This window comes from Oncorhynchus gorbuscha, linkage group LG16, assembly GCF_021184085.1.
Source record: "Oncorhynchus gorbuscha isolate QuinsamMale2020 ecotype Even-year linkage group LG16, OgorEven_v1.0, whole genome shotgun sequence".
Classification (NCBI taxonomy): domain Eukaryota; kingdom Metazoa; phylum Chordata; class Actinopteri; order Salmoniformes; family Salmonidae; genus Oncorhynchus; species Oncorhynchus gorbuscha.
Genome location: NC_060188.1, coordinates 90,279,559 through 90,295,457, shown reverse-complemented (window position 1 = coordinate 90,295,457; position 15,899 = coordinate 90,279,559). Strand labels below are relative to the sequence as shown.

The 15,899-nt window shown below is 45.8% G+C and overlaps 1 protein-coding gene across 1 annotated transcript in view; it reads left to right on the top strand.

Moving 5' to 3' along the window:
* Window positions 1-15,899, top strand: part of LOC123999859 (probable E3 ubiquitin-protein ligase HERC1) — a 107,674-nt gene that overhangs the window by 48,455 nt on the left and 43,320 nt on the right. Inside the window, 10 exon segments of the mRNA XM_046305867.1 lie at window positions 2-69; window positions 265-348; window positions 614-842; window positions 5,175-5,487; window positions 11,366-12,091; window positions 12,550-12,713; window positions 12,954-13,167; window positions 13,465-13,508; window positions 13,722-14,066; window positions 15,254-15,337. Coding sequence (XP_046161823.1) covers window positions 2-69; window positions 265-348; window positions 614-842; window positions 5,175-5,487; window positions 11,366-12,091; window positions 12,550-12,713; window positions 12,954-13,167; window positions 13,465-13,508; window positions 13,722-14,066; window positions 15,254-15,337 — 2,271 coding nt within the window.

Genomic DNA, 15,899 nt, shown 5'->3' with positions numbered 1-15,899 from the left:
TCAGGAGACACCATCACCTGCATCCTGGACATGGAGGCTAGAACCATCTCTTTTGCCAAGAACAACAAGGTCTGTATACTTTACAGCCTGGGGAGGAAAGGAATTCAATTCAAGCCAATTAAATTCAGTTTATTATTATTATTATTTATTATTACGATACAATAAAATACTTTTTGTCGATTTCCATGACATTTGTTGCTGGCAGGCATAGGATATTCGTCTGAATATCATTAGGACATGCCTAATATTGTGTCTTGTTGACAGGAGCCTAAGTTGGCTTTTGAAGGTGTGGAGGCCACGGAGTTGTACCCTTGTGTGTTATTCTACAGCAGCAACCCTGGAGAGAAGGTGTGTGTGTGTGTGTGTGTGTGTGTGTGTGTGTGTGTGTGTGTGTGTGTGTGTGTGTGTGTGTGTGTGTGTGTGTGTGTGTGTGTGTGTGTGTGTGTGTGTGTGTGTGTGTGTGTGTGTGTGTGTGTGTGTCTTTAATTGGCTCTTTTAATACAAGGTAGATGTCTATGTAACATTTTGAAGTTACTAAGTTACAAGCATAATGCTATCAGTCTGCTTTCAATGGTCTAAAGTAGGACCCACCACTACCCTGCTCTACCCCTAGGTGGCACTGTGTGACCTCCAGATGAGAGGCATGCCCAGTGACCTGCTGCCTGGCGAACCACTGTGTTCCCCCCGCACCACAGTACTGCTGGAGGCCACGGTGCAGCTCCTCCGCAGGCTGCACCAGTGTGACGGCTACTGGACACAACACATCAACCAGCACATGCAGAGCCGGCTGGAGCTCATAGGACCGCTCATGAAGGAGGGAGGCCTGGGGACCGTCAAACATGGTCAGCCACTGGGCGCACACACTATAGCAGTATGATACATTTGGCTTTTTAGTCTTTTAGCAGACGCTCTTATCCGGAGTGACTTAGTACATTCATCTTAAAATAGGCGAGGTGGGACAACTACATATCACAGGCATAGAAAGTCCATTTTTCATCAATAACGTATCTATCAAATGCTGGTTGTTAGTTTTTGATTTGAGGGAGGGGGGGTCGCGATGAGGAGGATTATTTAAGATACTGTTTGAAGAGGTAGGGTTTCAGATGTTTTCGGGGAGATGGGCAGAGACTGTGCTGTCCTAGCTTCAGGGAGAAGCTGGTTCCAACATTGGGCTGCCGGGACAGAGAAGAGCTTGGACTGGGCTGGAGGGTCAAGAGACCTGAGGTGGCAGAACGGAATGCTCAGGTTGGGGTGTAGGGTTTGAGCTTAGTCTGAAGGTAGGGAGGGGCAGTTCCTCTCGTTGTTATGTCGGTAAGCACCACGGTCTTGGTTGTGTGGAGTGTGCGCAGGAACGAGGTTACAGAACCTGGGAAGGTTGAAAACCAAGAGCGCTGCAGCGTTCTGCATCAGTTTCAGGGTTTGATGGCGCAGGCTGGGAACCCAGCCAACAGCGAGTTTTAGTAGTCCAGACGGGAGAAGACAAATGCCTGGATTAGGAACCTGTGCCACTTCCTGTGAGAGGTAGGGTCGTACTCTACGGATGTTCCTCTTCCTGTGTGAGGTCGGGTCGTACTCTACTGATGTTGTAGAACATGAACCTGCAGGAACGAGTCACTGCTTTGATGTTTGCAGAGAACGACAGGGTGTTGTCCAGGGTTACGTTAAAGTTCTTTGCACTCTGGGAGGGTGACACTGGAGTTGTCAACAGTGATGGAGAGGTATTTGAGCGAGAAGGCATTCCCCCCCCGAGGAAGAGCAGTTCCGACATCCAAGTTGGGTGTCACCCGCATAGCAATGATAGGAGAGACCATGTGAGGATATGACTGACTTGGTGAGAAGTGAAGAGGGACTAGAACCGAGCCCTGGGGACACCAGTAGTGAGAGTACGTGGGGCATACACAGCTCCTCTCCAGGTCACCTGGTAGGAGAGACCTGCTAGGTTGGATGCCATACAGGAGACAGGAGTGTGCAGAGCCTGAGATGCCCAGCCCTAAGAGGGCGGAGAGGAGGATCTGATGGTTCAGGGTGTTGAAGGCAACGTATAGATGTAGGAGGATGAGAGGAGAGAGAGTCAGCTTTGGCAGTGCGGAGAGCCTCCGTGACAAAGAGAAGAGCAGTCTCGGTTTAGTTACCCGTCTTGAAGCCTGACTGGTTAAGGTCAAGAAGATCATTCTGAGATGAAAGTTGTTCAGAGACAGCATCCTCAAGTGTTTTGGAATGAAAAGGATACAGGTCTATAGTTGACGTCAGTGTTGGTTTCTTGAGGGGACGCAGTGCCAGTGGTGAGGGATGAGTTGATGAGGGAATTCAGGAAAGGGAGAAGGTCTCCAGAGATAGTCTGGAGAAGGGAGGATGGCAGGTTGTCTGGAGGCCAGACCTCACTAGTCAAGAGAGAAAGGGGAGAAAGAGGTCAAGGCTTAGGGTAGTTCTGTGTGAGTTGAGACCAGTGGACTGAGTAGCGGATGTCTGGAGGGGGTGGAAGATTAAGGTAGGAGGAGAAAGTAGAAAAGAGTTTCCTAGGGTTTGAGGCAGAAGCTCGAAATGTAGTGATAGAAAGTGGCTTTAGCAGCAGATCCAGAGGAAGAGAAGGTAGAGAGAAGGGACTGAAAGGATTATAGGTCTTCTGGAAGTTTTAGTTTTCCTCCATTTCTACTTCCCTCCATTTTTGCTCAGCTACCCTCAGCCCTGTTCTGTAAGCTCGCAATTAGTCACTCAGCCATGGAGCAGGAGGGGAGGCCCGGGCCAACCTGGAGGAAAGGGGACAGTGCAAATCATGGGATGAGGAGAAGTGTCGATGAGGCAGAATCAGGAGACAGGAGGGAGAAGTATTTAGCAGAAGGGAGAGATGATAGAAGAGGAAAGAGTAGTGGGAGAGAGAGAATATTGCGTCCGCACACGACCATCTGGGTAGCCAGGATTGGAGGAATGGAAGACAGAAAAGGAAATCAAAGTAGTGATCTGGAGAGGCGTTGCAGTGAGATTAGTAGGCGATCAGCCTCTAGTAAAGATTGTCAAGCGTATTGCCTGCTTTTTGAGTTGGAGGGGATTGGGAAAGGGTGAGGTCAAGAGGCAAGGAGGGGAAATAAATTAATCGAAGGCAGATGTCGGGAGGTTGAAGTCGCCAAGCACGAAGAGCGCTGAGCCATCTTCAGGAAATTAGCTTATCGAGGTGTCAACTCTCCCAGGGTACCTGGTGGTCCATAGATGACAACGTTAATCTTGAGTGGACCCGTGACAGTGTCGAATTCAAATGAGGAGATGAGGTGAGGGAGAAAAATCTCCACTGAGGAGAAATGAGTTAGCCTGTGCCACCACTGCGACGACCAGATGCTCTCGGACTATGAGAGAAAACAATCAGATGAAGAAAGAGAAGTTGGAGTAGCAGTGTTCTCTGGGGGGATCCCTGTCAGGAACAAGTCAAGAGACTGAAGGGCAGCATAGGCTGAGATGAACTCTTGAGTTCTTGATCGCAGATCCAAGCGCTGCCAGAGACCTGAGAATTCCATGGTTGGTGCGCGCGGGGTACACTAAATTATAAGGGTAGCAGCCGAGAGGTGTGGAGCGTCTGGAAAGCCTTCAGGTAGAGGAGCGAACAGTTATAGAAAACACACAGAGCTCCAAAAGATCAAAATGAGAATCTATAAATAACTAGGTAAGATACTGAGAGAGTGGTGTGGAGCCTTCCACGAACAACTCTGATGAACTTACAGCTGCCACTGCGAAACCAGTGGAGAAGGAAGAACTAACACTAATTGCCAATTGCCTAGCAGCCGAGGAGAGAACACCTCCCTGTACTAATTGCTGATTGCCTAGGAGAGGTGAAACCACTCCCCCCTCCAATACAGCCACTGGTTACCAAAACAAGTCACACATTGCCCTGCCCCTTGATCCTGGTTGATGTGTCTATCTGCCAATGATGAGCAGTCAGCAGTTTATACACCAAAGTAGACCACTGGGAAGACAGTCAGCAGTTTATACACCAAAGTAGACCACTGGGAAGACAGTCAGCAGTTTATACACCAAAGTAGACCACTGGGAAGACAGGCAGCAGTTTATACACCAAAGTAGACCACTGGGAAGACAGGCAGCAGTTTATACACCAAAGTAGACCACTGGGAAGACAGGCAGCACTTTAAGTAGTTGGTCCTAGCTAGGAAAAAGACAGTACTAGACCACAACAAATAATCACTCCTGGAGATATCAGGAGTCCTCTAGATATATATATATATATATATATATACTTCATTCTATACTTCATTCTATATATAGAATGAAGTACGCTGAGATGGGGGCTGAGAAGTTGGTTATATATATACTCAGAAAAGAGATGAAACCCCTCCCTCTCCAATACAGCCACTGATTTACATTTACATTTAAGTCATTTAGCAGACGCTCTTATCCAGAGCGACTTACCAAAACAAGTCACACATGTACACACCTGAATATGTTCACAGAATAGAGAACGAGCTCAAACTAACTGTAGCTATTCAGCATTGTCTGGAAGGCTAGTGGTATTTGAAGACGTTTTTACTATGCTGTGATCGTGATGTGGCTGTTGTACCTATTTTAGTTGAATACACTGATTTAAGTCTATGTTCTGCTTCAGTCTATATCTGACTAAAATGTAAATGTAGCCTTAAAAAGATGAAAAGTAACTGATTTTAAATTATTATTATTTTTTAAAATTATTATTATTTTTTGTTACCCCCTTTTTCTCCCCAATTTCGTAGTATTCAATTATTTGTAGTTACTATCTTGTCTCATCGCTACAACTCCCGTACGGGCTCGGGAGAGACGAAGGTCGAAAGTCATGCGTCCTCCGAAACACAACCCAACCAAGCCGCACTGCTTCTTAACACAGAGCGCATCCAACCCGGAAGCCAGCCGCACCAATGTGTCGGAGGAAACACCGTGCACCTGGCACTGCACTGCGCCCGCCCCGCCACACGAGGTGCTGGTGCGCGATGAGACAAGGATATCCCTACCGGCCAAACACTCCCTAACCCGGACGACGCTAGGCCAATTGTGCATCACCTCACGGACCTCCCAGTCGCGACCGGCTCTGGGCGGCCTGGGCGCGAACCCAGAGTCTCTGGTGGCTGCGATGCAGTGCCTTAAACTCCCAGGTGGCGCAGTGGTCTATCTGATTTCTTATCTGTCCCTGTTAAATCCAGCAGGCCCAAGACCTAAAGGAATTGATGAAAGGGAGAAGAACAAGGAGCAGGTCAGGACTTGTGTTGGAGAGGATACTGGAGAACCAGGAGACTTGGTGACGGGACCCTCAGGCCTCTCTGAGACCCAGCTGGGTGCTTTGTGCTCTGAGGTGTGGCCGGTGCTGGCCTTGATCGGAGGAGTGGACAGTGGGCTCCGGGCAGGGGGGCTCTGCCTGCACAAACCCAGTGGGAGAAGGGCTACCCTGCTGGGGGTACTGAAGGAAGGAAGCCCCCTAGCCAAGCTTCAATGGGAGGAGGCTGACCTCTCTGTCAGGTATTACAGTAGAGATTACACACACACACACACACACACTCAACTGTAGATAATTGTTTTCATGCACAGTGCTGTTTATTTCCAGACTTTTGTGTTCCATCCTGTTCTGTCTCTCTACAGTTCCATCCTGGTCTGTTGTCTGTCTCTCTACAGTTCCATCCTGTTCTGTCTCTCTACAGTTCCATCCTGGTCTGTTGTCTGTCTCTCTACAGTTCCATCCTGTTCTGTTGTCTGTCTCTGTACAGTTCCATCCTGTTCTGTTGTCTGTCTCTCTACAGTTCCATCCTGTTCTGTTGTCTGTCTCTCTACAGTTCCATCCTGTTCTGTTGTCTGTCTCTCTACAGTTCCATCCTGTTCTGTTGTCTGTCTCTCTACAGTTCCATCCTGTTCTGTCTCTCTACAGTTCCATCCTGTTCTGTTGTGTGTCTCTCTACAGTTCCATCCTGTTCTGTTGTGTGTCTCTCTACAGTTCCATCCTGTTCTGTCTCTCTACAGTTCCATCCTGTTCTGTCTCTCTACAGTTCCATCCTGTTCTGTTGTGTGTCTCTCTACAGTTCCATCCTGTTCTGTTGTGTGTCTCTCTACAGTTCCATCCTGTTCTGTTGTCTGTCTCTCTACAGTTCCATCCTGTTCTGTTGTCTGTCTCTCTACAGTTCCATCCTGTTCTGTTGTCTGTCTCTCTACAGTTCCATCCTGTTCTGTCTCTCTACAGTTCCATCCTGTTCTGTCTCTCTACAGTTCCATCCTGTTCTGTCTCTCTACAGTTCCATCCTGTTCTGTCTCTCTACAGTTCCATCCTGTTCTGTCTCTCTACAGTTCCATCCTGTTCTGTCTCTCTACAGTTCCATCCTGTTCTGTCTCTCTACAGTTCCATCCTGTTCTGTTGTCTGTCTCTCTACAGTTCCATCCTGTTCTGTTGTCTGTCTCTATACAGTTCCATCCTGTTCTGTTGTCTGTCTCTATACAGTTCCATCCTGTTCTGTCTCTCTACAGTTCCATCTTGTTCTGTTGTCTGTCTCTCTACAGTTCCATCCTGTTCTGTTGTCTGTCTCTCTACAGTTCCATCCTGTTCTGTTGTCTGTCTCTCTACAGTTCCATCCTGTTCTGTCTCTCTACAGTTCCATCCTGTTCTGTCTCTCTACAGTTCCATCCTGTTCTGTCTCTCTACAGTTCCATCCTGTTCTGTCTCTCTACAGTTCCATCCTGTTCTGTCTCTCTACAGTTCCATCCTGTTCTGTTGTCTGTCTCTATACAGTTCCATCCTGTTCTGTTGTCTGTCTCTATACAGTTCCATCCTGTTCTGTCTCTATACAGTTCCATCCTGTTCTGTCTCTCTACAGTTCCATCTTGTTCTGTTGTCTGTCTCTCTACAGTTCCATCCTGTTCTGTCTCTCTACAGTTCCATCCTGTTCCGTCTCTCTACAGTTCCATCCTGTTCTGTCTCTCTACAGTTCCATCCTGGTCTGTCTCTCTACAGTTCCATCCTGGTCTGTCTCTCTACAGTTCCATCCTGGTCTGTCTCTCTACAGTTCCATCCTGGTCTGTCTCTCTACAGTTCCATCCTGGTCTGTCTCTCTACAGTTCCATCCTGTTCTGTCTCTCTACAGTTCCATCCTGTTCTGTTGTCTGTCTCTCTACAGTTCCATCCTGTTCTGTTGTCTGTCTCTCTACAGTTCCATCCTGTTCTGTTGTCTGTCTCTCTACAGTTCCATCCTGTTCTGTTGTCTGTCTCTCTACAGTTCCATCCTGTTCTGTCTCTCTACAGTTCCATCCTGTTCTGTCTCTCTACAGTTCCATCCTGTTCTGTCTCTCTACAGTTCCATCCTGTTCTGTCTCTCTACAGTTCCATCCTGTTCTGTCTCTCTACAGTTCCATCCTGTTCTGTCTCTCTACAGTTCCATCCTGTTCTGTCTCTCTACAGTTCCATCCTGTTCTGTCTCTCTACAGTTCCATCCTGTTCTGTTGTCTGTCTCTATACAGTTCCATCCTGTTCTGTTGTCTGTCTCTATACAGTTCCATCCTGTTCTGTTGTCTGTCTCTATACAGTTCCATCCTGTTCTGTTGTCTGTCTCTATACAGTTCCATCCTGTTCTGTCTCTCTACAGTTCCATCTTGTTCTGTTGTCTGTCTCTCTACAGTTCCATCCTGTTCTGTTGTCTGTCTCTCTACAGTTCCATCCTGTTCTGTTGTCTGTCTCTCTACAGTTCCATCCTGTTCTGTCTCTCTACAGTTCCATCCTGTTCTGTCTCTCTACAGTTCCATCCTGTTCTGTCTCTCTACAGTTCCATCCTGTTCTGTCTCTCTACAGTTCCATCCTGTTCTGTTGTCTGTCTCTCTACAGTTCCATCCTGTTCTGTTGTCTGTCTCTATACAGTTCCATCCTGTTCTGTTGTCTGTCTCTATACAGTTCCATCCTGTTCTGTTGTCTGTCTCTATACAGTTCCATCCTGTTCTGTCTCTCTACAGTTCCATCTTGTTCTGTTGTCTGTCTCTCTACAGTTCCATCCTGTTCTGTTGTCTGTCTCTATACAGTTCCATCCTGTTCTGTCTCTCTACAGTTCCATCCTGTTCTGTCTCTCTACAGTTCCATCCTGTTCTGTCTCTCTACAGTTCCATCCTGTTCTGTCTCTCTACAGTTCCATCCTGTTCTGTCTCTCTACAGTTCCATCCTGTTCTGTCTCTCTACAGTTCCATCCTGTTCTGTCTCTCTACAGTTCCATCCTGTTCTGTCTCTCTACAGTTCCATCCTGTTCTGTTGTCTGTCTCTCTACAGTTCCATCCTGTTCTGTTGTCTGTCTCTATACAGTTCCATCCTGTTCTGTTGTCTGTCTCTATACAGTTCCATCCTGTTCTGTCTCTCTACAGTTCCATCTTGTTCTGTTGTCTGTCTCTCTACAGTTCCATCCTGTTCTGTTGTCTGTCTGTCTCTACAGTTCCATCCTGTTCTGTCTCTCTACAGTTCCATCCTGTTCTGTCTCTCTACAGTTCCATCCTGTTCTGTCTCTCTACAGTTCCATCCTGTTCTGTCTCTCTACAGTTCCATCCTGTTCTGTTGTCTGTCTCTATACAGTTCCATCCTGTTCTGTTGTCTGTCTCTATACAGTTCCATCCTGTTCTGTCTCTCTACAGTTCCATCTTGTTCTGTTGTCTGTCTCTCTACAGTTCCATCCTGTTCTGTTGTCTGTCTCTCTACAGTTCCATCCTGTTCTGTCTCTCTACAGTTCCATCCTGTTCTGTCTCTCTACAGTTCCATCCTGTTCTGTCTCTCTACAGTTCCATCCTGTTCTGTCTCTCTACAGTTCCATCCTGTTCTGTCTCTCTACAGTTCCATCCTGTTCTGTTGTCTGTCTCTATACAGTTCCATCCTGTTCTGTTGTCTGTCTCTATACAGTTCCATCCTGTTCTGTCTCTCTACAGTTCCATCTTGTTCTGTTGTCTGTCTCTCTACAGTTCCATCCTGTTCTGTCTCTCTACAGTTCCATCCTGTTCTGTCTCTCTACAGTTCCATCCTGGTCTGTCTCTCTACAGTTCCATCCTGGTCTGTCTCTCTACAGTTCCATCCTGGTCTGTCTCTCTACAGTTCCATCCTGGTCTGTCTCTCTACAGTTCCATCCTGGTCTGTCTCTCTACAGTTCCATCCTGTTCTGTCTCTCTACAGTTCCATCCTGTTCTGTTGTCTGTCTCTCTACAGTTCCATCCTGTTCTGTTGTCTCTCTCTACAGTTCCATCCTGTTCTGTTGTCTGTCTCTCTACAGTTCCATCCTGTTCTGTCTCTCTACAGTTCCATCCTGTTCTGTCTCTCTACAGTTCCATCCTGTTCTGTCTCTCTACAGTTCCATCCTGTTCTGTCTCTCTACAGTTCCATCCTGTTCTGTCTCTCTACAGTTCCATCCTGTTCTGTCTCTCTACAGTTCCATCCTGTTCTGTCTCTCTACAGTTCCATCCTGTTCTGTTGTCTGTCTCTCTACAGTTCCATCCTGTTCTGTTGTCTGTCTCTATACAGTTCCATCCTGTTCTGTTGTCTGTCTCTATACAGTTCCATCCTGTTCTGTTGTCTGTCTCTATACAGTTCCATCCTGTTCTGTTGTCTGTCTCTATACAGTTCCATCCTGTTCTGTTGTCTGTCTCTCTACAGTTCCATCCTGTTCTGTTGTCTGTCTCTCTACAGTTCCATCCTGTTCTGTTGTCTGTCTCTCTACAGTTCCATCCTGTTCTGTTGTCTGTCTCTCTACAGTTCCATCCTGTTCTGTCTCTCTACAGTTCCATCCTGTTCTGTCTCTCTACAGTTCCATCCTGTTCTGTCTCTCTACAGTTCCATCCTGTTCTGTTGTCTGTCTCTCTACAGTTCCATCCTGTTCTGTCTCTCTACAGTTCCATCCTGTTCTGTCTCTCTACAGTTCCATCCTGTTCTGTCTCTCTACAGTTCCATCCTGTTCTGTCTCTCTACAGTTCCATCCTGTTCTGTCTCTCTACAGTTCCATCCTGTTCTGTCTCTCTACAGTTCCATCCTGTTCTGTCTCTCTACAGTTCCATCCTGTTCTGTCTCTCTACAGTTCCATCCTGTTCTGTCTCTCTACAGTTCCATCCTGTTCTGTCTCTACAGTTCCATCCTGTTCTGTCTCTACAGTTCCATCCTGTTCTGTCTCTACAGTTCCATCCTGTTCTGTCTCTCTACAGTTCCATCCTGTTCTGTCTCTCTACAGTTCCATCCTGTTCTGTCTCTCTACAGTTCCATCCTGTTCTGTCTCTCTACAGTTCCATCCTGTTCTGTCTCTCTACAGTTCCATCCTGTTCTGTCTCTCTACAGTTCCATCCTGTTCTGTCTCTCTACAGTTCCATCCTGTTCTGTCTCTCTACAGTTCCATCCTGTTCTGTCTCTCTACAGTTCCATCCTGTTCTGTCTCTCTACAGTTCCATCCTGTTCTGTTGTCTGTCTCTCTACAGTTCCATCCTGTTCTGTTGTCTGTCTCTCTACAGTTCCATCCTGTTCTGTTGTCTGTCTCTCTACAGTTCCATCCTGTTCTGTCTCTCTACAGTTCCATCCTGTTCTGTCTCTCTACAGTTCCATCCTGTTCTGTTGTGTGTCTCTCTACAGTTCCATCCTGTTCTGTTGTCTGTCTCTCTACAGTTCCATCCTGTTCTGTTGTCTGTCTCTACAGTTCCATCCTGTTCTGTTGTCTGTCTCTCTACAGTTCCATCCTGTTCTGTTGTCTGTCTCTCTACAGTTCCATCCTGTTCTGTTGTCTGTCTCTCTACAGTTCCATCCTGTTCTGTTGTCTGTCTCTCTACAGTTCCATCCTGTTCTGTTGTCTGTCTCTCTACAGTTCCATCCTGTTCTGTTGTCTGTCTCTCTACAGTTCCATCCTGTTCTGTCTCTCTACAGTTCCATCCTGTTCTGTTGTCTGTCTCTCTACAGTTCCATCCTGTTCTGTTGTCTGTCTCTCTACAGTTCCATCCTGTTCTGTTGTCTGTCTCTCTACAGTTCCATCCTGTTCTGTCTCTCTACAGTTCCATCCTGTTCTGTCTCTCTACAGTTCCATCCTGTTCTGTCTCTCTACAGTTCCATCCTGTTCTGTCTCTCTACAGTTCCATCCTGTTCTGTCTCTCTACAGTTCCATCCTGTTCTGTCTCTCTACAGTTCCATCCTGTTCTGTCTCTCTACAGTTCCATCCTGTTCTGTTGTGCATGTCTGTCTTTCTTTTCTGTTTATTTCTGTTCTGTTTTAATCATGTCTTTCCCTCAGTTACCTAATTCACCCTTCTTACCTTTCCCTTTTCTTCCTTCTTTTTGTTTCTCTTCTTTTTTTGTCCTCCCTCCTTCATTTCCTCCCTCCCTCTCCATCTGTTTCATGTCCTGGTTCTCTCACCACTAACCAAAGCTTCCTGAATTCTTGGTCACCCAGCGACACCCCGCTCTCCTCCTTGGAGCCCTGTGACGTGCCCCAGTGTGACGTCAGCAGATTCCGAGGCCTCAAACCCTCTGTCCTCTTAGACCTGATCTTCCTGACCGGCCTCCTGGAGGAGCAGGAGGAGGCCCGGGGACGAGGAGGAGGCGCAGGGAGAACCAGGAAGAGCTGCTCCTCCGAGCAGGAAGAGGAGGGATGGAGCATCCCTCGGAGCGTGCTGGAACGCAGGCTAGATGAAGACATCGCCCGGGTCATGATGGACGATGATGACATTGAAAGAGACACTGGGCTAACAGAGGAGAGGGAAGGAGAGAGGGAGAGGAACAGTCACCCGTCCCCAACTAGAGCGCTCTCAGAGTCCTGTGACGATCCAGAGGAGGGTAGTACCTCGTCCTCCTGCCCCCCAACTCCAACCCCAACCCTACCTCCCCCTTCCCCCCATCAGACCAAGCCCCAGCCAGATGTCTTCTCCCTGGAGCTCCGGGCTGTAAGGGTTTCCTACCTCCTGCTGGGAGCCTTAAAGTCCCTGGCTGTCATCCTCAGCTGTGGGAAGTTTACTGACCTGCTGCTGGTGCCAAAGCATCAAGACCCCTCTACTGCTGCCATCCTGACCAGTAGCAGCCCTGACCAGGCTAAGCCAGGGGACTCTGGTTTGAGCCCTGTCCCAGCCGGAGAAGACAGCAACGCTGCTGAAATGAGGTAGATTGATTTTGAATTTATTTTTCAAAAACAAATTCAGAATATAATATATATATATATATATATGAATCATATATATATATATATATATATATATATACATATATATATATATATATATATATATATACATATATATATATACATATATATATATACATACATATATATATATATATATATATATATATATACATACATATATATATATACATATATATATATATATATATATATATATATATATATATATATATATATATATATACATATACATATATATACATATATATATATATATATATATACATGATTCATATAGTGCTTTTCAAATACCCAAATAAAATTACATTTACATATACAGTTAAAAACAAGCAATTATTTAAAATAAAATAAAATAAAACTATCTAGCATTACACTGTCGTTGAATTCCAGTATTTCCATGATGGTGCTCCTAGGTCTGTGCTACAGTTTATGGTGCGGAGCATGGTGAAGTGGGCTGTGCGACCCTGCCCTATCAAACAGAGTGTGTCCCTGTCAGACCTGGAGAGAGCTCAGGTCCTAATCTTCAAAGGAACTCTCAACAGACTGCAGGAGGACAAAGGAACCAAAGACCGGAAGGGTACTACTACTGTTATTATTGGGTTATAGAAAATGTCATGTTCAGAATAGACCTATAGTCCTCTGTTTTGGCCAGTCGAATATGGCTTCGTATTTCTCTCTGTGAAAGGTTCAACTTAATGAGTCGTGCGGAAAAAAACATTTTTTTTTGACTTGTTCAAAATTGAAGTTCGTGCAATTTAGCTTGTTGTTGCTGCTGAAGAATAATTTAAAATCATGTATTTCTAATTTCTCCCTGTAGAACCTGGTCACCACTCCTCGTCCCAGCCACTGTCAAAGACTTCCAGCTCTGTGTCTCTCTACAGCACGGGGTCAGAGGGCACCGCCATCTTCGGTCAATCAAACGGAGCCTCTGCCTCGTCATCCACCAATGACCTGGCTGCTTCTCTGCTCTCTGCGCTGCAGGCCGATGGCCTGGAGAACTTTAACCCCTTCCTCCCCATCAACCTCCTGCAGTGAGTACAGATCCATACATAGGAATAGAATCTATGTCATTCTATTTCTATGTTATGGTACGTTTAGTCATTAATTAAGGTTAATGTCCGGATCACAGTAGTTCTTAGTCCTTTTCAGGGTACACATACACACACACACACACACACACACACACACACACACACACACACACACACACACACACACACACACACACACACACACACACACACACACACACACACACACACACACACACACACACACACACACACACTTTCCATTGACAGCCTGGGTTGTTGATGTTCCTGCTCCAGATCCATAGCAGTCGGCAGCTCGTCTGAGACACAGAAGAGTGGTGGTGAGTGTGTGAAATGAGACTGCTCTGTCTAACCCTCCCAAGGCTTCAGCTCTGCTGCAACTCCTCCTGGTTCTGATCTAACTGCTGGCTTCCCAAAGACGAGCAGACTTACAGCACAGTTCAACTCTATGAGGCGGTTTCCTGGACATTTTCAATGGAGCAATCGGCCCTACATGTTAAATGTAACAAACGTTTTCTACCTCTGATGATGAGGCTATGAAGAGAATCGGAAGCCTCTAATTGTCACTGTACTCCATTCTGTGGGCTCCCTCTGTCCAGGAACTTGTAGTCCACACAACCAGTGGTGCCTCTGTATCCCAGCTGTCTTTGTGCTAAATGCAGCCCACTACCACTGTGTTGTTGGCTTGGCTTCCTCTAGGCGGATGGTGTTAGCACGGTTCCCTACCCTGGCTGGCCTGGTTAATAACCCCCCCATGTTGCACGGTCCTGGCCCAGGCTTCGGCCTGGCCACCTCGTCTTCCTGTGAGGGCTTCACAGAGCAGCAGACCAGCTTCATGGAGCCCTGCGCTAATTCTCAGGCCAGGAACCGTGGCGCGGGTAAGAAAAACAAATACATGGAAGATTGAAGGCAATTTGGCTTGGTTTAGACAGGCAGCCCAATTCTGATTTTTTTTGCCCAATTATTGGCAAAAGATCTGATCTGATTGGTTAAAAGACCAATTATTGGCAAAAGATCTGATCTGATTGGTTAAAAGACCAATTAGTGGCAAAAGATCAGAGTTGTTCTGCATGTGTAAACAGCCTTTTATGGTGTGCTGCCCATCTCATTCAATAAGAGAACCAGTCACACAGCAACACGGACCAACTAGCCTGGTCCCAGATATGTTTGCAGTTGGCTATACAGCGCAGACAGATCTGAGAGCAGGCTATAGATCAACTCCGCTCCGTCAATAACAAGACAGAATAGATACTGTATTGCTCACGGGGAACTTTATGTCTGGCTGTTGCATGTCATGGCATGTTGAATGACATGTCCGGCTAATGTTCATTGTTCAGCTGGTTATTTCTGTTATGGGTGCTTGATTTTGACAACCAGAGCTTGTGTATTTGTATATGAAGAGTTGATTGATTGCATGCATGAAATCAGTTTGTCATCTACTCACATTGCTTGAATGGAACCATGAATTTGTGTTGAAAATGAACAGTCCTAAATAGAGCAACAGGAAGCTCTCTTACATAGAGAATTCCTCCAGTTCTTTCTGTATAAAAACCAAATCATTTTTTAGGATGGTGACAATTGTTTTGGGAAAGGTGCAGCCTGCTCAATGAGTTCACACTGTTCTGCAAATCAATTTAGGGACTTCCTGTGGTAAAATACGTAAACTTTGGTTTGTTTGTAAAGACTTTGAGTGCTGTTACTGCAATAGTACTTACAGTGCATTCAGGAAAGTATTCAGACCCCTTCCCTTTCTCCACGTTTTGTTACTTTACAGCCTTATTCTAAAATTGATTAAATATTTTTTTTCCCCCTCATCAATCTACACACAATACCTCATAATGACAAAGCAAAACCAGGTTTTTATACATTTTTGCAAATTTATTCAAAATAAAAATAAAAAATAGCTTATTTACAGTATATTACTACTGAAAGACTTTTGCATTTCAGCCCGATAGGAAGTTGTCGTTGCCTTCATTGTATGATGACATGTCAGACATTTTACTGTCGATGACAGATTTGTTGGCTTGTTCTTCTTTTACCTTTTTTTTGTCTCCTCAATTTCTAGAACGGCCTCAAATGTTTGTCCCAGTCCGCTTACTAGAAATGGGCTTCTCTATGAGACATATCTACAAGGCCATGGAGGCAGCAGGTATTGCTGTCGCTGCGCTCTGTGTGTTAAGTGTGGTGTGTACTGTGCTCCATCCGCTTTCTGTGTTGTAGACTTGTTCCTGCTTTTCCAGAGGGGTCTGCGTTTCTTTCTTTTAGGCCTACTGTCTTTCCTCTGTGCATGCGGTCTATCGAAACGGGTCGTAGTATAGACACTAGTATTTTACAAATCAGGGGTTGGAACCAAAATTATTTCCCAATTGTTTCGTTCTGAAAATAACTACTATTTTATTAATTCCATTCTACTGTTCTGACAAGGAAAATAATGTTTTGAACCGTTTCGGACCCCCCAAAAGTTAGTTTATATATATATATTTTTTTAAAACCTTAAATTACTTCACTAATCAGTGCGGATAGAGCAGCTTGCTATGGTGCGGGCCAGCTATAGTTGTTTACGTGCATGATAGATAGACAAGTGTAGGGCACGAGATGCGACTGTTTCCTGGTGGGGAGAGAGCGAGAGAGGTTGGAGGAGAAGGCTTGGTGCGCTGGGCATCTTGTTATGACATGCATTATATGAATTTGGCCCGCAGAATAATACCTAT